General features: G+C 36.1%; 1 protein-coding gene across 2 annotated transcripts in view; it reads right to left on the bottom strand.

Annotated features, from left to right (window-relative positions):
* The window catches only part of LOC100374861 (uncharacterized), a 104,299-nt gene that overhangs the window by 79,886 nt on the left and 233 nt on the right, over positions 1-24,180 (bottom strand). For both annotated transcript variants that reach the window (XM_085498224.1, XM_085498216.1), the window contains exon 2: positions 7,087-7,225. In XM_085498224.1, the coding sequence (XP_085354350.1) occupies positions 7,087-7,206 (120 nt within the window). In that variant the 5' untranslated portion in view covers positions 7,207-7,225. The remainder of the gene's footprint in view (positions 1-7,086; positions 7,226-24,180) is intronic.

A 24,180-nucleotide genomic window follows, 5' to 3' on the forward strand; every position in this document is an offset into this window, starting at 1 on the left:
GTTGAAGTAGTTCTAGAGCATTTGTGTCTACACTTAGTCTATCTGAAGTGTCACTTTAAAAGCTGTAGTTTGAATGTCAAAGAAGTTAATTTCCAGGTTGCTGTTGACAAACTTGTTGTTCATTTTTAATTCAATTTTTGTTTTCAATACAACACAAGTTTTTCTTTATTTAATATTTATTTATTTCTTGTTGTTTTTATGATACACTGTGTTCTGTAGTTCAATTCGTAATTTTTATACCAGCTCCGTAGTCCTGTGGTTTTCGCAGCATTTTTTTTTTTTTTGGCAGGTTTTTTTTTTTTTTTTTTCGCCCTATCGCATTAGATTTGGGGTCTCCAGGGGATGTCATCCATAAAATTAAATCAGTGTGGCCTTATCTAGTGTTACGGTAACAAAGGCGTACTAAATACAACAGTATACATTAGCTTAACTGTAAAATACTAAGACTATCGTAATGTATCGAGTGCTCAAATAATACACAACCAATGCAGTCATCTACAATGCCATAATAGTAGGGAAGTACAAATAATTCCTACACGATTACTGAAATAGTATATTCACAGGTTTATATCAACAGAAAATAGTTAAGTATTCAATAATAAAATAACGCTTGAGTTCAACTACTGAATACTAAAGACATCCAAAATACAAAATGTTTTAAACACGCAAAGCAGACCAAAGTTCCAAATTATGCATGTAACACTACAAGTATTAACTATAACAATAATAGGATACCTCAGAAATAGTTTGGTTTAAGTGAATACTAAAATGACACAATTTAAGGTAAGTATTCAGTAATATCACTCACTAGAATAGTAGTCACAATATGTATGTATAGTAAAATACACAATCCAGGTAAAGTACTCTGAACTAAATAAATGTATATGACACAAAATAATTATCGGTAAGGAAATATCATGCAAAATGCAAACTACACACTGGCTTGATAAATGCATACGTTTGATCACAACATAGATCCGGGAAATGCACAATAGTAAAATGTCACAGTCAATTTATGCACTTTCTACTTGATGCTGAATGTCACATGAATCAAAGTTTGGTAGATGTCTGAGACAGTAAACAAGTCAGTCCAAATGGATGTCAACAACAGAAAGTCACGTGATACGACTGGCAGGACTTTTCCACAACGAAGAACAGTCTTTACTTTAGTTGAAATCTCGACGGGACAACATAATTGGTCGAGTCGATCTACTGGAAACAGTTAATACTGGCGTATAGAACTCAAAATGTCAACGATTGTACTCACAGGAACCTGGATACTTGGTTCAACCACGGTTTCGTTCAACACAATGGCAACAGCAGACTGCAACCTCTGCGGTCGATCCACACAACCACAACTTTCGGAAAAGACTTCTGCCAGTCACTAAATTCCACGCAAACATGATTTCGTCTGTCCCAAGAGTTCCACAACATCCATAACCACATTAGTGCAGTCTTTGGAAGGAATTCAGTCGATTTAACAGAAGATTCGAACTGCCCACATAGACAGAAACAACTCGACAGAGAGGCATAGACTTATTCATAAACAAAGTTATTCCAACACCATACTATAGATGATGCTCTCACTATAGACCGGCAAAGTAGAGTTTTGGGGGGCTAATTTGCATAATTTTTGGCAGATCGACTTCTCATGAACAAATTAGCATCTACACTCATCAAGGCATCCACACACCAAAAATTTAATCAAACGGTTTGGCGGTTTTTGAGAAGTCGTGCACAGATAGATAGATAGATAGATAGACAGATAGATAGATAGATAGATAGATAGACAGATAGACAGACAGACAGACAGACAGACAGACAGACAGACAGACAGACAGACAGACAGACAGACAGACAGACAGACAGATAGATAGATAGATAGACAGATAGACGGATAGATGGATAGATGGACGACAGACGCAGGAAAGAAACTAATCCCATAAGGTCCGTTGAGCCAAAAATCATGCCATTTTCCCATGGAAATCAAAGCCAAAAGATCGCACTACATTATCAGTAAATCTCTTCCGCGTTGCGTTTACCATGAGGTCGCTTAACTGTCATTAACATGAGCTATGGTAATTCAGACACGGGGGCACCATCCAGCATTATGTTTGGTTAATTAGCGACTTGACCTATCCTGTCAATAAACACGTCTCATGTGCATTTAAAACATGGCAGATATCTATCGTATCGAGCGTTTACATGTGACTGAAATTATTCGCTTACGGTGAAACTAAGTTGAATTTTACTTGCAGTTCATAACATTTCAACGGATTTATTTTTCGTGTGTTACTATATTCACTACTAAATAATAATCACCAATTTCAACACTTCGAAAACAAATAAGTTATTCACTTGTGAACCGCAGCATGGTCGGATTGCGCTACCGTATCGTGATCATTTGCTACTAAGCAGTGCATTCGTGTTTGTTTTTATTTGAAACTTCTTTTAGAATATACTTTTCGTTACTAAGAAAATTAAAAAAAAAAATGCATATTACATTAAATATACTTTTTTTTATCATGTGAACAGTTTTTTTTTTTGATTGACCGTAATTTTTCAACATTTCGTAACGCCTATTTTAAAACCAAGTAAGGCCTTTCACTCTTCTCTGACGCCTATTCAAAAGATTGTACGGTGTATTGTTTGTTTTGTGCATGTGTTGTGGGCAAAAAACGATTAGCTCAAGTGTTAGGCGGACGTCGGCCAGATGGGGAATTCACTGGTGCCAATTTCACGGTTTAACCAAACATTCAACTTTGACTGGCGCCTAATTGGTGTGAAAATTATCACCTTTCCTATTGTACTGGTGCCTGATACAGGGTGGCGCTTATAATAATAATAGTAATAATAATAATAATAAATACAAGTTTATATAGCGCCTAGTATCCATCGCAGTGATGCTCAATGACGCTTAGTTTCACAGATAGGCTTACTGAAACAGGTAAGATTTGAGTTTGGTTTTGAAGATGTTAACATTTGGTGCAGAACAGATGTCATTTGGTAATTGATTCCATAAAGATGGCGACGAATGGGCGAATGACCGTCACCATAATTCTTGAGATGAGTCCGAGGTACAGCAAGTGTATGTTTCCTACTTGAGCGAAGGATTCTCTGGTTTTGATTTTTGTGACTAAGGTCCGATATGTAGGGTGGTGTCAAACCATACAGTGACTTGTACGTTAGTAGTAAAATTTTGAAGTGTATCCTATAGTGAACTGGCAGCCAATGTAATTTACAAAGAACAGGAGTGATATAATCAAATTTTTTGGTACATGTAATTGAGCCCTCTGAAGCAGGACCTGCTTCAGAAGGCTCAAAACTGAGGTGTATCTGTGATTTTGGTAAGCCATATGCTATGTTCACACGGCAGCATTTTATCGAAGCAGAACTACTGCTCCTCCCACTGATTAACAGAAGATTATTTCCAATGCGTTCATACGGTCAGGAGCCGAACGAGAGCCGAGATCTGCCAGAGTTCGATTCAGTCCGATCAGAGCCAAACGGAACAGTGCACTTGAATAATGAATATGAAAAATCTGTACTGAAATCGATTTTGGTGTCGTGTTTGTGTTGTTTATTTACATGGCACAATGCTGATTGGCTTGGAGAAAAAAAAGTCGCAAGTCTGAGCATGGAGGTAGAAAAGACAATGCCCTAGTGTTATTATTTAGGTACATGTACTAGTACCTCGAATAAACAGGAAACACGGCAGCTATAATGTGTTACAACCTATTATTTACTGTCATGCAAAATTACCATTTTGTAATTATTCAACTGTTAGTGATATCTAAACTACTAGTACTATGAAAAATCACAGGCTCTCTATTCGCTATCAATCTATCGCAGTGGCAGTAATTCTTTGCTCTGCCAAGTGTATATTAGGGCGCGTACCGGTACCTCTTCTTCAAGCCGGAAATTACGTGAAATTACGAAATATGTTGTCTCCGCCATAATTGAAATGATAGGTTACTTGAAGAGAACAATTGAGGGCGTGATTTCGGCTCCGATAGTGGGCCCTGATGCGTTTACACGATCAGAGCTATGTCGGGACTCAACCCTATCGGAGTTCAACCCCGAGGGTTTGGTGGAGCCGAACTTGGCTGGAGTCGAACGCGTTCACACGGCCATATTTGCTGGCTCGAGTCGTAGGACTCCGATAAAATGCTGTCGTGTGAACGTAGCAATAGAGTAAGGGGTGATCTCATATTCAAACATGCGGGTCAAACCTATGAAAACCCTAACCGCTCTAAACCGCCCGAACAAAACCAAGTTTTGCGGTTTGGAAGTTTAAACAATAGACAGTGCGGTTCAGGACGATCGCACGAATTTGCATAAAAACTGCGGTTCGGTTCTCATTCACACCTCATTCAAGCTGTTGTTTATTTTTAGGATTGACAGAGTTTACATTGCTTTTTGAAGACTAGATAGTTGTCTCTAAAATGTGTCGATTTATTGGTGTACAGTAGTAATTTTACAGTGTGCCTTGCCTAAAAAAACACTCTTTTATATATCGGTGAACAGCGTGCTGAATAAATTGTTTTGTTTTGATAAACTGTTATGCTCGAGTCGCATATTGAGCAGAGGATGTGAATCAGACTTTTCATTGGGCTGGACCATTGATATGTGTCTCTGACAGCTAATAAGTATCAAAAGACGAACATTTGTTGATACAAAGTTGCACTTGAGACTTACGCTACTGTGTTCAAGCCTTTACTACTGTTGCGCGTTCAATTTTCAAACAGTTCTTTCAGGAGTGCGGCATCGCAAAATCCGGAAAAACAAATGCAGCGTACGCCATGACAATTTATTTCGATTTGCTGCACATCGGTTATTTGCAGTTTTTCTTATTCAATTACCAGTGACACGAAGTATCAAAATAGAAAATTAAATTAAATGGACTCGCGCTGATTATTTACGGCTATTCATTTGCAGACGAGACTGCTTATAAAAAACGAACCCTGACCTCTGAAAATACCTTATTAATAGAGTGGCTTGTACCTAAGAATGTCGCCCAAGGCGACACAGTGCACGTTGCGATATAGCAATCGATGCATGCTAGGTGACAAGGGGAAATTCTGATTGAGGTAACCAAGATGGCTGCGTTGACTGCATGATTTTCTGCGGAATTTAAAACAACACCTCGCTGCCTACTTCGCCCACAGTCCCTCAAGGCACTGTGCTTTGATGTATTTTCTAAAATAATCGTTTATTTTTAATTAACCGGGGGTTCAAAATGTGTGCATTTTGTCACAGAAAAGTAAGATATCGGCAGCGGTAAATACCCGTAATTTCCCCGCAATGCCTTCAGCTGACAATGTTACGGTGGTCGTAGCGCCGGAGTCGTAGCATTAGCCCTGACTTTAGTTTTGACACAGTGATAGAGGGACTGTGGTTTTCAGATGCCTTCGTAGAAAACAATGTTGCCATTATCGATTTAATACTTTCATCATATTTTGATAACTCGCAATCTCACAGACTTTACAAACTTAACCAAAAAATGTGTTCTATGAATTTATGAACTGACATGGACACAAAACTGACCGTACTTGTTGCGGACAAAATGTACCAGTCCGCTCCATGGATAAACATATTTTACTGACTATGCCAAATATATATATAACGTGAGTAATTTATCCTAAGAAGCTGCTCATTAAAATTCTAGTGCATTTTTTCCCTGTTCTGTTTCAAACATTAATTTACCATATATATCACAATAGAGGGTTTATGGTATCACTTGATTCACATTTAATGACAAAATATAACAAACCATCACGTCTGTAATTAATTCCAGATAAATTGAAAAACAATAACAATTGTATTGACTTGTACCAAAATGTAAGTTGTGGGAAACTGATTATTATTACCAATCACTGAAATAAATGAATATAATTTCATCACACTTATAAATGACATGATGTAAATAGATTTGTGAAACAAATGCAAGTAATTCTTAACACTTCAAAATATAACACTCAGTATGAACATGGAGCCCCATATACATCTTATTTTTTTTTCCTACTGAAACCAGGCTGAAACAGTATTGTAAGAAAAACCTTGGTTTCCTTAGGTCTGTCTTCTTTGTTCTCTGTTGTTTGTTTTCAGTGGGGGCGTTAATGGGCAGTTAATCCGGAGGTTAGGTTTAAACCTACTACTAATTTGCATATTGTAGGTCTAGTAGGTCTGAATAGGGCAGGTCGGGTTAACCCAGGTTAACCCAGGTGTTTGAATACGAGATCACCCCTAAGGCATTGCCGTAATCCAGTTTAGCGGTTATAATAATGTGAATGAGTTAAAGACAGGTATGCTCAGAAAGATGTTGGCGAATGAGTTCTATGCGTCTGATATGCATGTTTATGCTCTGGTATGTACTGATGATGTGTTTACTGAACTGAAGTGAATCATCGAAGATGACACCAATGTTGCAAGCTGCTTTAACCGGCTTAACGAGTGTTGATCCATTGTTGATACCATGATGTATTATTATATGGTATACCAAGTTTCAAACCAATCAGACTTTTCAGGAAGAAGTCAAAAATGTAAATAAGAGAACTGACAGTTGCTATTTCAATAGAGCTATGCATAAATACATAAACATCATAGTGGAGAAACAAATGATCTTGCTTTGCTTACAACATTCTATTACTCAAGTGTCTCAACATGTACCCATTGATAATATATTATTTCTGTGAATTCCCTTAATTTCACAAAAGAAACTAAATATGATAGAGGTCCATTCAAGATACACATACATCAAAGTATTAAAGCAATTGGAGTCACGGTTTTTAAGAAGTGAAAAATAGAAAAACATATTCACTAAAAAATAAAGAATTAATAATATCTTCACAAAATGAACAAATCTGACAGAGCTTCACCCGACGTGTCTTACAAATGTACGAACCATTTATCAAAGCAATTGAGCTGGTAGTTTTCAAGATGACAGGATGTCACCAAGGAAGGACAATCAGTAATATGACTGCACGTCACTCCACTCAACAAAGATGACAGCAAAACTAAAAATTGTGTGATATAAGCCAAGCACAATAATAAGTGAATTTTTGAGTGTATACTAATCACACTTACCTCTCTGCCCCCACCAGGACCAAGACGATCAAATACACTCTGTCTACGCCTGGAGCCCGTAGAAGAGTCTCGTACAGATTTTGAATTATCCACTGTGACTTTGCGATGCAGCTTGGACATAACTATAACTGGTTTGAATCTATATTCAATGAAAAAGAAAATAACCTGGTGTTAAAACCCTCATACTTGCTTTTTATTTTTTTTTTCAATTTTATGGCGCCAATCATTAAATTTAGCATCAATGCTTGACTAAGCAGCCATTTACTTTACTTTTGGAGCATTCAATTTTTGGGATCACTCTCTATTAAATGCCCATTCCTATCAAAATCCTCCCAAATTTGACTGTCTAGTCATAAAACCTGTTTTTTAGACAGTGTTAGACTTTTCTAATCTCATTATCTGTAAGACTTGCATTACACTTGTTCGTCCGGCTCTATTTTACGCCAACTGCCATATCGTCTGCCACTATTTGTGAACTGTTTTTAAACATTGCGGAAAAATCATGCACTCAGCGATGTAATCTTTGTTACCTTAATCGGAAACACCCTTGGCAGCTAGTAATGTAGTAGTAATGTCGTAAAGTACATTGTATTGCTCGGCGACATCTGGTACTAAGGCACTAAGGCATGAATGAGGTGTTTCCAGAGGTCAGGGTTCGTTCAATTTTAATCGACCCGTCTCGTCGGTAGTTGATAGAAACCTGCCTCGATTTACAATAGCTCCCCTTCCAATGCGACTTCATTTCGAATTGAGCAGTAACAACTTTGAATAGCCATTGTGTAGCAAAATATTAGGGCCAATTTCAACAGGGTAGTCTAATGTCGCATGGTCCATTTTACCAGGGAACGTGAAAACTGTGTCATACAAAGTATGAGGGGAGGTAAATTTAGAATCAACCCACCCAATGGCGATCGCTATGCTTATATAACTGTATGAATATCTCATCGGCTTTGCGTAATCCATTGTGCCCCTCCTTCAGTGATAACACGATGCAATGCAAAGTTGTGACTTTGCAGACGATTTTTTTCGTCCGTTACCCTCGAATTGTAAATATTTTGTACTTGACGGTTTAACATCAGCGAATGTCAGTGTATGGTGTATTTCTATAAGTTTCTTTTATGCATATAAAGCAAATAATTCGTTTTTATCACTCTTTTTATAAAATGGCGATTATTTTTTACTCAAAATTTAACCTTTAAAATTATTTAACTTCTAGTTCATTTGTTTTCAAAGAAATTTTTAGGGGGGATTATTCAGGTGTATCCTAAGTAAGTGGCTACATATGGTTCACTGTTTTTACTGGAACAGAAAAAATAAAGTTGCCAATTAGCGGCTCTGTTAAATGTGAACAATTTATAAAATGTTTCAAAGAGCACTGTATCAAAACTTCTCAATGGAAACACTAATGAATAATCCACTTTGTTCTTTGTAACCAGAAGTTTTAAATAAATGTTTTAAATCAAAATTAGGGTATGCATTCAAAAGTTTAATTAAATATTAAGCGCACTTTCACTTAAAATGCATGATTTTAACCCAAAACTTACACCACTTAATATGGTATCATAGTACATTATTGTAAACCATAGAACTGGAAAGCTTAAATAAAACTCTTTCAAATGATAGATAACTTGATGGGCAAAAGTTGTATTTTACTTGTGTAATTATAGAGCCAATTAAAAATAATGTCTCCCAACCTGCACCTTATCTCCGCTGTTAATTGAAGAACTGAAGATATCATTAGAAAATGAACAATATGTATAGTATCAAAGCAATCAGAATTATGATTTTCAACAAGAAGTCGAAAATATCACTTTTTACCAAAAATATTCACCAAAATTAGAGAATTGAAGATATCACAAAATGAACAAATCTGAGAGAGGTCCACATGTAGTACCTATATATGTAATATCAAAGCAATTAAACTTGCGGTTTTTAACAAGAAGTTGAAAATACCACATTTACCAAAAATGACAAAAATATTCAGAAAAATTAGAGAATTGAAGATATCATCACAAAATGAACAAATCTGAGAGAGGTCCACATGTAGTACCTATATATGTAATATCAAAGCAATTAAACTTGCGGTTTTTAACAAGAAGTTGAAAATACCACATTTACCAAAAATGACAAAAATATTCACAAAAATTAGAGAATTGAAGATATCATCACAAAATGAACAAATCTGAGAGAGGTCCACATGTAGTACCTATATATGTAGTATCAAAGCAATTAAACTTGCCGTTTTTAACAAGAAGTTGAAAATACCACATTTACCAAAAATGACAAAAATATTCACAAAAATTAGAGAATTGAAGATATCATCACAAAATGAACAAATCTGAGAGAGGTCCACATGTAGTACCTATATATGTAGTATCAAAGCAATTAAACTTGCGGTTTTTAACAAGAAGTTGAAAATACCACATTTACCAAAAATGACAAAAATATTCACAAAAATTAGAGAATTAAAGATATCATCACAAAATGAACAAATCTGAGAGAGGTCCACATGTAGTACCTATATATGTAATATCAAAGCAATTAAACTTGCGGTTTTTAACAAGAAGTTGAAAATACCACATTTACCAAAAATGACAAAAATATTCACAAAAATTAGAGAATTGAAGATATCATCACAAAATGAACAAATCTGAGAGAGGTCCACATGTAGTACCTATATATGTAATATCAAAGCAATTAAACTTGCAGTTTTTAACAAGAAGTTGAAAATACCACATTTACCAAAAATGACAAAAATATTCACAAAAATTAGAGAATTGAAGATATCATCACAAAATGAACAAATCTGAGAGAGGTCCACATGTAGTACCTATATATGTAGTATCAAAGCAATTAAACTTGCGGTTTTTAACAAGAAGTTGAAAATACCACATTTACCAAAAATGACAAAAATATTCACAAAAATTAGAGAATTGAAGATATCATCACAAAATGAACAAATCTGAGAGAGGTCCACATGTAGTACCTATATATGTAGTATCAAAGCAATTAAACTTGCGGTTTTTAACAAGAAGTTGAAAATACCACATTTACCAAAAATGACAAAAATATTCACAAAAATTAGAGAATTAAAGATATCATCACAAAATGAACAAATCTGAGAGAGGTCTACTTGTAGTACATATATATATATAATAGCAAAGCAAGCGGACTTACAGTTTTTAACAAGAAATGAACAAATCTAAGAGAGGTCTACCCAAGCTCCACCCACAGTACAAATACACCAACATGTATCAAAAGCATTCAGGCTTGTGGTTTTCAAGAAGAAGTCGAAAAAGTAAAACATTGATACGGACGACGATGGACAATCACTCATATGATAAGCTCCGCCCTACAAAGTTAACAGCGGAGCTAAAAACTACGCGACAACAACATCGCTACTGTTTTTGTTCCGGCCTGTTGTACTGGCCTGCAACCCCTTAATCTCGCCGTCAACAAACAAACCTTTCAAGGACTCGCTGAAATCTAACTTTCCATCGTGGTCCACTGACCGTATTTTGAAGGAACTGCAGATGAGAGGTGATATTTCAGATGTCAATCTTCGTCTTTCGGAATTAAAACCACATCATGCTAAATATTTAATTGGAGCCGTGCAGTCTATTGAAAATCGCTGGGAAAAAAATATTTGGGAAAAGCATAAATCTCTTGATAACAAAAAAAAAGTCACTGAAACAGTAACACGCAAACTAGAACAATCCTTTGAAATACATCACGCAGAAACATTACACGATGACAATAAAGGTAAAAACAATAAAAACAAGTTACGAACCTATAGGAAAATTAAAACAGAATTTGCATATGAAAAATATCTCACCACAATTAAAAATGCAAATCATAGAGCTGCTATGACAAAACTCAGAATAAGTGCTCATACCCTTCAAATCGAAAGATGCAGATATAATAACATTTTTAAATTAAGAACCAAAAACATTTTCTTCGCAATTGTAATCTATACAAGGAGGAACGAGAAATCATGATCAAGAATATTTAATACAATAAAAGCAACTTGGGGACGGATGATGAATACCTTACAGATACATGTATACTAAAAAGTAAAAATGACAAAACAATCATTGAGCTAGGAAAATTCAACCACACTTGTTTCAAATTACGACAAGAAAAAATCCTGAAATGCCAAATAATTTAATTTTTTTTTCTTTTTTCAAATGTTAGTGATTGTCTTTATTTTTTTTTTTTTTTGCTATCTTTTTGTGTTACTTGTTTTTGTTTATTGTATTTTCAACTAAGATCCCACTCTGGGATACGGTTTCAATAAGGATTATTATTATTACTGCCGATGTACACCACGTGCCACTCGCATTCACGTCATTCAAGCAGTGAAAAACAAAGTACTAGGGTGGTAGTGTTCATTTAAAGTTTTTCTTTCATTGTTAAAAAAAATGTATTTAGAGTCAATAAATATTTTTAACACAAATAGTAGTTAAAGGGACACTAAATAGAGCCTAATTTGGTGTTTGTATTTATCAAGTTATGTATATTGATTATAAATTTGAAAAAAACATCTTCAGAGTTATGATGATTTAAATATAAGAAACCATAAACCTGCGAAGGACTTCCGTTTGCGCCATCTTGCCATAAAAAACGCCCTCATGAGGTATAAACAGGAAAGGTAACAAAGCATGATGACGAAATAGTATCTGATTAAATATAAACAACTTAGGAAGCCATAGTTGGATGTACCATATTACCCCGAGCACGCGCCCAGGGGCCTGAACATACAAAATCGTGAAAAATTGGGGGTGGGCGCTTACCCGAGGACCACCCCACAAAAGATTTTAAAAAGTTGTTTTTGTGATCGTATGATAAGGTCAAATAAAGGAATGTTTTCATACACTTTGTACACGTACTTATTTCTTGATTTATGCGAGGTTTCAATAAACATGAGCACTCGGTCAAGAACTGTGGGAACACTAAGACACAGGGTCGAATTTCAAGAATAAAACTTGTTTTATGTCAGCGAATAAAGTTGTATTACTCACGGAAATTGGCTACAAAGTATGGCAAGTATTGTAATCAATGCACGGTTACATTTTTAGTAACCGTGATCAGTGCAAGTCGAAACAGCCGGGAAAGACTACCACTTGTAATCCAAGATGGCAATGACCTCATTAGCATAATTTTGTTCACGCACGTATTGATACATCGCATCATAATTACTGAAGAATAGCAGACAGGGTTATGAAACAAATAAACCTTTTATTACTGATGTGAAATGTTTACAAACTATTGTGAATACAAAAACATATCCAAATGGCGATACATAAAAAACAGACTGAAAATAAACTCTGGTCAACCTCATTAACATGATTTATTCACGCACCCACACACATGACAAAATTATGATGCAACAAGTTCCCACCGTCGGCACGCCTCATTATGGTTATCGTAATGGACTTGAGGTCGGCAAAATGTTTTTTCTTCAACGACAGAAAAATAATCCACATGACCGTAATGCCATAGCTGTGATGAAGGATGGAAAGAAAGTAGCAAGTTTACGACGTGATGTCTCAAAAGTGCTAGCTTCCGTTCGCAGTCAGCTGGCACCGGTGTCGCTGGGTGTATATGATAAAGGGAAGTTGTGCAACCAAATTTGCCGAGTTTGTAGTTTTTCGCCAATAAAAAAATAACTAAGGCAAAAACTCACGGTTTTTCAGCAGTTTTGTAATAAAGACAGGAACATTTCCACTAATTCTTGTTTTTTTCGACGTTTTTTGAAAAACCTGCGATTAGACTGCGAAAGTAGAACATTCCGGAGGGGTGAAACGGAAGAGCCAAACTTAACGCGTAAAAATAGAACACGTATTTTGACCTCTATGTGGCCAACCAATGGCTGGACACGGGTACGTTTGTGGCCGTTGCCAAAAAGCCCCGCGTCCATCGCCTGGCGATGCGTTTTGAAACCAAAGCTAAGTGCTTCAAACCACTCACCAAGGTATGGATTATTGCAATATTGGATTCATCGTGAATGAAGAGAAAGCAGAAAGTGTGTGCCACATGCTGCGTGGTTCATCTCACGTCCTTAAGTTCCATTGAGTTTTTACGTAAAAACACAAACAAAACGGCACTTTTCAGGGCCACCACACACTCCCAAAAGAGAACTACGTAACAAACCCACTATTTAAATAAATCAAACGCGTTCGTTTTTGACAAATAATACTTTATTGTTGACCCCGTTCTTGGCTAAAAATCACCCTGGGCGTTTAACCGAGGATGTCCCCAACATGTAACTTTTGTGAAAACAGGGGGGTGGGCGCTTGCCCAGGGAGGGGCACGTGCCCGGGGTAATACGGTACTGGTGAATTGACTTCTAGTCTAGGTTGTTTTGACTTTTACGTTAATATTATTTACAAGCGTATCAATATGCGACCATTATGGATGTGCGATATCATTTTAATCAGAAAACAAAATGAGACAAGCAACATGCACTAACACTACTTCGTAAGTTCAAAATGTTACCCCAGTCTGTGTCAGTAAATATTGAACAGAAAATCGCCGAAAACAGAAAAAAACATCGTCACCAGTGTTAATATAAAACAATATAAATTTTAAAGATGACAACTTGAAGAAATAAATACCGACTTAAAATAATAACGAATGATGAAATAAAGTACTCATTTCACCCAGCGTTCCATTTTTACCACTTTTTAATCGACTGCTTATCGCTTAATTTCTGACCGCACGGTCTTGTCCGACCGGAAACCGCATTTTAATCGATTGACACATTGCCATGAATACACTGGATAACTGCTTGCAGACTTCCAGTGGTCATTGTTTATGTCTGGACTCTTGAAACAATAGCAAAATAAAGGGTTGGGCAACTACTCCTTTGTTTGACTTGGGAAGAACAATGCAAGCAAATAATTACAGCTGGATGTATGTTGGTGGGCAGGATGTTGAGAGTAACCATAGACCCTCTTTTTAGAGGGTCTATGGAGTAACTAGGCGGCCATAAAACTGGATGGGCCGCCCACCTAAAACCCCTTGTGGAGAACAATGGTGCAATGGATCAATCCAAAAAATTACGACATTTTCAGGGGATGCGTGAAAACCAACCAACCATAACCAACACAATACGCTTCATGTCAGCGTCTTTGATTGCATTAATTTTGTTTTTTAGTTGGCGAAATCTACCACTGGCAGCATTTGTTTTGTCATGTCTCACAACTGAAATTCCATACTAGGTGTTGGTCGAGTTTTTTTTGGGTAGAGATGTCCAGTACCAGTTTGAAATCTGATCCCTCAGTGTGATAGCACTAGAAGTTTATAACAAGCAGCCTATCGGCTGAGATAGCTCCGCTGTTAGCAATGCACATTTCAATTAAGGTAGAGATGCAGGTTGGGAGACTATATTTCTAATTGTCTCTAATTACTGTAATTACATGAGTAAAATATACTTTTTACCAATCAAGTTATATATCATTTGAAAGAGTTTTATTTAAACTTTTGAGTTTTATGGTTTACAATAATGTACTATGATACCATATTAAGTGGTGTTGATTTTGGGTTAAAATCATGCATTTTAGGTGAAAGTGCACTTAAAACTATTTAACTTTTGAATGCATACCCTGATTTTAATTTAAGAACACTTATTTAAAACTTCTGTTTACTAGGAACATAATGGCTTATTTATTAGTGCTTCCATTGAAAAGTTTTTACACAGTGCTCTTTGAAACATTCACATTTTATAAATCGTTCACAGTTAACAGAGCCGCTAATTGGCAGCTCTAATGTTTCTGTTCCAGTAAAGACAGTAAACCATACAAAGCCATTTATTTAGGATAGACCTGAATAATGACCCCCGAAAATTTCATCGAAAACAAATGAACCGTCTTGAAGTTAAATAGTTTTAAAGTTGAAATTTGGAGTAAAAAATGAAACTGAGATAATCGCCATTTTGTAAAAAAAAAGATTTAAAACGAATTATTCGCTTCATATGTGTAACAGAAACTCCTAGAAATACACCATATACCGTAATTTGCCGATGTTAAATCGTCAGGTAAAAAAATAAAATAAAAACATTTACAATTCGAGGGAAACGGACAAAAAAATCGTCCGCGAAGTCTCAACCTAGCGTGAAAACTGTCATGGCGTCGTGTTATCAATTCCGCTGGGGCAGGGACACAATGGATTACGTAAAGCCGATGACTTATTCATACAGTTATATAAACATAGCGATCGCCATTGGGTGGGTTGAGTCTAAATTTACCTTCCCTCAAACCTTTAAAAAATACTTTGTATGACGCAGTTTCCGTGGACCGTGCGAAGTTAGACGACCAGGTTGAAATGGGCCCTAATATTTTACTACACAACGGCTATTCGAAATAAAGTCACATTGGAAAGGGAACTATTGTAAATCGATGCAGGTTTCATTCAACTACAGACGAGACAGGTCGATGCAAATTAAACAAACTCTGACCTCTAGAAATACCTCATTCATAGAGTTCCTTAGTACCAGAGGTCGCCGATCACGACCATACAACGTAGTTTGCGACATCGCTACCGGTGCATGCTAGCTGACAAAGGGGTTTCCGATTAAGGTAACCAAGATGGCATCGCAGAGTGCATGATTTGTCCGCGGTGTTTAAAAACAGCATCTCATTGCCGATTTTTCGCTAATTTCCAGGTTTTTTTATTTATTTTTAATTAACCGAGCATTTTATGTTTGTGTATTTTGGCACTGAAAAGTTAGTTATCGATGACAGCAACAGCAGTGTTGTTTGTCAATTGCATCACAATTCTATCAGCACGATAATCATTACATCGAAACAAAAAATGTTTACTTCAGTTTTAAAATGCCGTTGGAGTAAAAATTTGTGGAAACATTTTTTAGTTTCGCCCACAATACGAAAAAGCTTGAAATCTATGCACCAAGAAAACAAAACAAATTGTGGCCTTGTTTTGCGCGAAAATTAAATCGCCCTATCGACGCTACCTCCTACATGAAAATAAATGAAAAACCAATTTATTTAAGGGTGAAAAAGTTTACTTATCAGTTACAAGTGAATGTTTTGTTTCATTCCGCTTGCATGCTGGAAGCGTCTACGTCTTGTCTGTTTTTGTAGTTTGCTAGTTGATCGCGCTTGAGGTAAGTAAACAGAGAGCCAGGACAGGAAGTCGCACACCGGCTGCTCCGTAACTGGGGCCAGCAATCATTTGCATATAACATCAACAGTGACTTGTCAATCAAAGAGCAACGCAAACAAACTTTCAGGACTTTTAATCACATACGCGTGCCTCGGTTTCCTATATTTTAAAATTGATTTTTGAGTATGTTCCAACAATGACAATGCTCTGAAATTTTAACACTATCTAGCCAAGACTGTCTGGGTGAGAAAAAGCAAAAAAAAAAAAATTCACGAAAAATGCCCACGAACCTGCATCTCTACCTTAAAGAACTGAAGACATCATTAGAAAATGAACAATATGTATAGTATCAAAGCAATCGGACTTACAGTTTTTAACAAGAAGTCGAAAATATCACTTTCTACCAAAAATGACAAAAATATTCATCAAAATTAGAGAATTGAAGATATCATCACAAAATGAACAAATTTGAGAGAGGTCCACATGTAGTACCTATATATGTAATATTAAAACAATCGGACTTACAGTTTTTAACAAGAAGACGAAAATATCACTTTTTACCAAAAATTACAAAAATACGCTACGCGAACATTAAACTGCGCAAATAATGGCAGGACTCCAGAAGACGTACCTACACTTTATTCAATTTTTTTTTTAATTATGCTAATTTATTCATGACGTAAATGTTTCTGTGCTCATGAATATTCATTAATTTGTGGGTCAATACATTTTAAAAGGGGCGATATATTATTTTTGGGGGAAGAGTTAGAAAGGGGGATCAGTAATCATTAGGGGGTCAATACAAAAGAAGGGACCCATTTGGAGAGCAGCCATGCTCCTCGTGTCTGTTGTTGCACGTGACCTACAGCTGTCAACTGTGTTCGTTCTTCGTCGACTTCGACTGGCTTCCATGTGAGGTAGTATTCATGTGTTCTGTTTTTCTGACTTGAGTTTTTGAATCCGCTGTTTATGTTTTTAACGTCTTTCATGTCTTTTGTAGGAGTGTCCAATCCGTGATTCGAACTTGCGATCTTTGAGTTCCCAGCGCACTGTCTTGTCCACTGTACCACGAGTGTCTTCACACAAATAATAGGATTTAAGGTAGCGAGAAGGTTTTGTGACGTTTTTAAATAAAACATTCCCTGTCTGTTGTCTCGTTCAGAGCAGTAATTTAGGTTATATATATCAAAAGACTAAGTATCGAGGTGCAAATTCGCACAAACTGGACAGACATTGTTTACATAATTATCACGTGACATCAAAAATGGCGAACCTTGTAAAAATGACTAAGTACGCGATTGCGAGAGCACACTGCGGAATTTCCTGGTGAAATTTAAGTTATGCATTGTCCGTAATCAAGTCCATTGAAATGCGTCTCCAATAATCAAAAGACTTATTATTCCGATTTCTATGCAGGTTTGTTTTTTTGTCCCCAAATTATTTCATACTTGGCACCTTTAACAGACTATTATTCTGTGACAAAGCATTTTCTTTAAAAACCCAGACATATTTCGCACCATCATTATCTTTTGAACGATAACTGCGAGTTTGAATGTCCTAGTCCGAACGCACTTGATTTGGCGGCGGTCCCAATGAGTCGTTCTCGATCAAAACTTCAACTCGAGAAAAACGCGAAAAACAGTTTTGGTTAATAAAACACTGTAGATTTGCTGCATTATTATAAATATACACTAAAAATGGCCAAACATATTAACCACTGATATCATAGAACTCATAAAGAGTGTCAGATAATGAATAATTTCAAGCTCGAGCGCGAAAAATGAAGAAAACTGCTGGCATTTGAGTCCGTACTCCAGGAACGTTCGGGTTTTCCATTGTTATGCAAACGAACAACGAGGGATAATCCTCTGACAAATATTACTGTCCCACTGTACACGCTGACAGTTTACAAACAAGCTAATCCTTCAAGTGTCTCAGATAAGACATCTAATAAAACGGTTTTCATGGTGAAACAAAATGGCCGATGTTTGAAAAAAAATTGCTGTGTCAGAGTGCGACACTGAGTGGCAGATTTTTCTTTGCCTCGTCTGTCAACGCTTTCTTTCTTTTCTTCGCCATTGCGTTAGAAAAAAAATGTATTAGTAAAATAGAATATTGACTTGGAAAATAAAACGATTTAAAAGAAAGTTGTGCAAAGTTACAGTACTCCTTTCGCACAACCTCCCGCCCGCTTCCGCTTTCCAATCACCTTTTTCTCTCGCTTCTGCGACCGCTTGTTGAATTCGACCGGACAATTTCCGCTTTATTTTCGACCGCGCAAACCCCGAAATATCGCCGCACACCTGCTCGCTCGCGCGCATTTAAAATTCGGACTAACAGAATAATTTCCGAGGTTCACATTGTCTTATAATTGTCTTTCTGGTTTTTATAGATGTTGAACAGCTGACAAAAGTTCAAATACTTTTTGTTTTAACTATATATAATTATATGCACGCAACCTGACCCTTTGACCTCGATTTGGCTTGGACTGAATATTTTATTTTAAACAATATTCTGACGTGAAATACAAAATGTATTTCAACACAAGTACGACAGGGTTGTCTGGGGTTTCTTTCCTGATTGTTGAGTCTTCGCAATGTGTTTTGTATAATTATTGTTGTTTTCCCCCGATGCTGAAGGACCGTAAAGCTAAATGGCAGTTACATGCATGGGCTGAGTGAAAGAAAATATTTCTAAGCCTAAAATAAAACCTAATATTACACCTCTTTGTGTATTTGTTAATTTTACATATGTTTGTCATGACAGTATGTTTGTAAATATCTAGAAAAATATCGTCTTTCGTTGATAATTTTGATTGTTTGTTTGGAATGTCGATCCCCGTTGGTTTCTCCATACTGAGTTTAGGAAGGGCGTCGATCAACACCGTGACAATCAACCGAGAGAAGACAAACATTGACCGTAATTCATGGAGATCATGTCCGTAATTTGTGGGCTGAAACCCCAAATAAATAATCAAGTATTATTATTTTAATAAATATTTTATTTTACATCGCAAAACTAAACCATGCCCAAAACAGAGCTAGAGTTGTTCGCGGTGAAACAACCGCATTGAAGACGATGCAACTTCAGCTAGCCATTTCTTACCTTGAAATAAAAAAAATAAAAATTCGAAGAGCATCGGGGAAAATATTAATAATCATCCTTATCAATCGCTTGCTTTATTTTATTCGAATCCATGAAATTCACGATTTTTTTTACATTTGTTGGCAACTTCCGCGCTAAAAATGATTGAAAATGTGGGTGTGGTTATTTTGCAAAGTCCTGTTGATAATACGGACAAATATGGTTCTGTGACCCAGTTCGTGCTCCGATCAGGTGACTCTCAGCCAATCAATGATGTTGTAACAAAGCATATTTGACGCTAATTGAAGGGTCGTCGTACAATCCAATCACCGGCGTCGATTCACATACTGGTTGTTTGTGCTGTGACAGGCTTCAAAATTATTCGCTGAAAAACATATATTTTGACAAACTGATGGAATTTGACCTTAGTTCAAAAAGAAAATACTAGGCTAAGATAAATTAGAGCTCACGCGAATCAGTTTTCTCTGCAAGTTGTGAAATAAAGTAAACCAGAGTAGCGTCGATGATTTTCAGCCCTGAAGGACTTTGAATTGTTCATCGACTGGCCACCAAATAGTTATGGCTATAACTAAATTTGACACGTTTTTCATTTAAGCCCAATAAATTATTCATACATGTCAAGCTCTGTTCGATTTTTTCAGGGCATGTGGCCGTTTTTAGTCGAAAATATTTTTTGTGGGAGCACTTTTGCGGTACGTATACGGTATAGACCGAGCTCATTCAATGATCGTGACTTAATTTTAAAAATTGAATGTCAAATTTTACCAGACGTGGACCGATGTGGATTCGATATCGTTATTTTTGGAATTAATCACTAACATTTTCTCGTTTCTCTGCTCTGTCAAAAGGAGTTACCTAGGCTTTTTTTCACGTAACTGTCTCATTAAAATAAAAATATTACATCTAGAACAAGCACCCAAAACACGTAACAAAAAGTCCCAGTTCAGTTGCTTTCACGATACAAGTGTAATACAGCTATTAGATTTGAAGTGTCGTTCAGAATGTAATAATAGTTAATACTAGTTGTATGTTCACACTTTACTATCAAAACCACCATTTCGACCACCCATGTGCCAGTTTTCAGTGTTTGGGCGAGCGGTCAATGTTTTCAATGAGCGAGCGAGCGAAAAAAAAAACGCGATTAAAATGCGGTCGGTTTCCGGTCGGACAAGACAGCGTGGTCGGAAATTAAGCGATCGATGTAAAAGCGGAAGGTTGGGCGAAATGAGTACTGTATGACCATGTTTCTCCGATGAAGTCTCGACTGACAATAATGCTGACAATGGACGTTAGATAAACACGCATTGTTTGCAACTGGAAGCTTATCACCCGTTATATCAGAATCGTCAACAACAGAGTATACAGATAAGATGTTATCATTTAATTCCTTCCAAAGATAAACACTATGCAAATATCCATGAAACGGCAGTTGTAGTCTTTTCTGCTAGTGTTTTAAAACACTAATTTGAGCAACGTTATTTCGCAATTTCGATCTTTTGTAAACCTGGGGTGATGTATCAAGGTCTAAAGTAACCGTTTTATCAATTTTTGAAAAATCAAGAAAAAAGTGAAAATTTCCCTTCTCGCTACCTTAAGTCCTATTCATAGGAGCACTGTCTTCACTAGCATTCAAAAATCTAACTAAACATACTGGATTCGAACCAGCGATCGCTCACATTGCTGACATAGTACAAATCAACTGAGCTATGTGGGTAGTCATGCAAATTGAATAATTTGTTGTCATATTTAGCTTTATTGCCAAATAGTGTTTGCGAGAAAAAGATGGGCAGGCAAGGGAATTGAAACCGGCTCCTCCTGATCACTATGTAGAGAACTGACCCACAAGACCACGATGGATTGACTGGTTGTGTTTGCAATTGATAAGAGTATATAGTGTGTATATATATAAAAATACAACATATTTCTATTATTGAGTTACAATTGTCCAAAAAATTGGCAATTTTGTGTTTTTACTTGTGTAAACTATATACATGGCATAACCCGTTAGTGTACATTTTGCCAATTGGGTGTTTGCCATTTGCGTTGCCCATACCTGACCCGACCCTAACCCTAATGCCAAGACACGTTCCTGTTAATAATTCCGTTGCCCATACCTGACCCGACCCTAAACCTAATGCCAAGACACGTTCCTGTTTATATTTGCTCAATAATGATACTCTGTTGTGCACTGTCTGCGGGTAAGTTGCATTGATGTCAACTGATTAAACAAGTCGCGTTTAAGTAATTTCCACTATTAACAAGTGGTTAAATTGTGACAATAAATGTGTGGACAAATATTTGAGATTAATTTTGGTGTAGACAACTCGTTTAATTATTTTACACCATTACAAGTTGTTAAATTGAGAGAATAAATGTATGGACTAATATTTGAGTCTTATTTTGGTGTAAACAACTCGCGTTTGATTAATTCCCACAATTACAAGTTGTTAAATTGAGAGAATAAATGTGTGGACAAATATTTTAGACTTATTTTGGTGTTGACAGCTCTTGTTTAATTATTTTACACCATTACAAGTTGTTAAATTGAGAGAATAAATGTGCGGACAAATATTTTAGACTTATTTTGGTGTAGACAGCTCTCGTTTAATTATTTTACACCATTACAAGTTGTTAAATTGAGAGAATAAATGTGTGGACAAATATTTTAGATTTATTTTGGTGTAGACAGCTCTTGTTTAATTATTTTACACCATTACAAGTTGTTAAATTGAGAGAATAAATGTGCGGACAAATATTTTAGACTTATTTTGGTGTAGACAGCTCTCGTTTATTTATTTTACACCATTACAAGTTGTTAAATTGAGAGAATAAATGTGCAGACAAATATTTTAGACTTATTTTGGTGTAGACAGCTCTCGTTTAATTATTTTACACCATTACAAGTTGTTAAATTGAGAGAATAAATTTATGGACTAATATTTGAGTCTTATTTTGGTGTAAACAACTCGCGTTTGATTAATTCCCACAAATACAAGTTGTTAAATTGAGAGAATAAATGTGTGGACAAATATTTTAGACTTATTTTGGTGTAGACAGCTCTCGTTTAATTATTTTACACCATTACAAGTTGTTAAATTGAGAGAATAAATGTGCAGACAAATATTTTGGTGTAGACAACTCTCATTTGATTAATTCCAACAATTACAAGTTCTTAAATTGACAGAATGAATGTATGGACAAATATTGACCATTATATTTGTGAGTAAATACCTGTTGTTTAATTAATTTCCACCTCTACAAGGTTGTTAAATTGAGAGAATAAATGTGTGGATAAATATTTGATACATATTTAGGTGTAAGAACTCGTGTTTGACCAACTAACACCATTGCAAGTTGTTAAAATAATGAAATAAATATAATGGTATCATTGGATATTTGATTTAATTGTGAAACTTTCTAACAAAATGTTAACAGCTGGCTTCGAACCCTCAATCAACAATTCCGCAGACACAGTATAAATTCCACAACACCACAGAAGATATTAGTCTGTTGCCTGAATTGTTTTCATAATATAGGGAACGCCATCGACACTTTAACAAAACTTACCTTGACTTGGGTCTTGTTTATCTCTTGTGACTGGAAACTGTTGAACAAATTGCTCGTCGTCCAGTTTAAGACGCAAGTTATTTTATTATTTATTCATTCAGTTTTGTACGGTGGAGTTTTGTGAGGTTTATTATTTTTTCGCGACGTTCTTTGCTTACTTGTTTACGGTTTGAGAGATTTCAGTTTATTTGATTTACGTTTTTACGGTAGCTCTGAGCGGGACTCGAACCCACTGTCTTTTCAAGCTAATTTTGTTTTATTTTGATGGCACGCTTGTGTACCACGCCACGACGTTGGTCGTTAAGTGGTGTTCATTTTTCTAACTACTCCAGTGTTCCGATGAGTTGAACGGAAAAGCCAAAACGATTGCTCGTTTCTGATTGCTTCGGTTCTGGTGAGTGTGTATCTCGTGTGATTCGAATCCATGTCGTTTGTAATGGGCGGTTTTTTATTTCCCATGTTGGCTACGCCGTAATATGCAACCACTTCCCCGTTTTATTGTGATTTTGAGAGTGTTTAATGATGTCTTCCTCGCCTGTCACGCCATGACCCAGTTTCAACCACACGGCCATTTTGCAACAAGTGCGTGACCCTCGGCGTCACCCGACTGACTATATGATTGTTCTGTTCAACTGTTAAGCTAGGATTTATTACCGTTATTATCATTATATTGTCACATGATTTATTTTACCTTATGTGTAATGTCTTAAGTATCTTTATTGTAATTTGTATAAACCAATTCTTATATACAGAGGAAACGACCCCGATTGAAGGTCACGTATTTTGTGACGTCACCAATTCGTGTGTAGGTACGGCTTCTAGATCCGTGCCCAAATAATTCCCCCATTCTACAGTATTATTCCGGGATTTATATCAACCTTGATGTAACAACCAAGTTTGATTCATCAAAAAATACTTGAAATATTCAAAAGAATGTGTTAACGACGCCGGAAGAAGGTGACAACGAGACATGGTAACCTTTAATACTTGCCACTTCATTATCCTTTCAAAAAGGTAATACTGTGGAATATTTTATTTTCGCTGGATTTAATTTTCGCTGAAAAGGCTTTTTGGGCGTTTTGTATGGAATTTATTTTCACTGATTTTTGATGAGTTTAATGTGAAATATAGGAAAAAAAGTATATTCGCTGGATTTTATTTTCACGGATTCATCCCTTCAGCGAAAATTAATTCCAAGCGAAAATAAAGTATTCTACAGTAATCGAATCACTTATGGCAAGACTACACTATAAAGTAACAATCCGGAAATCACATACCCCGGGCACGACCCGAGAA

Source organism: Saccoglossus kowalevskii, chromosome 1, assembly GCF_978046115.1.
Source record: "Saccoglossus kowalevskii chromosome 1, keSacKowa6.1, whole genome shotgun sequence".
Classification (NCBI taxonomy): domain Eukaryota; kingdom Metazoa; phylum Hemichordata; class Enteropneusta; family Harrimaniidae; genus Saccoglossus; species Saccoglossus kowalevskii.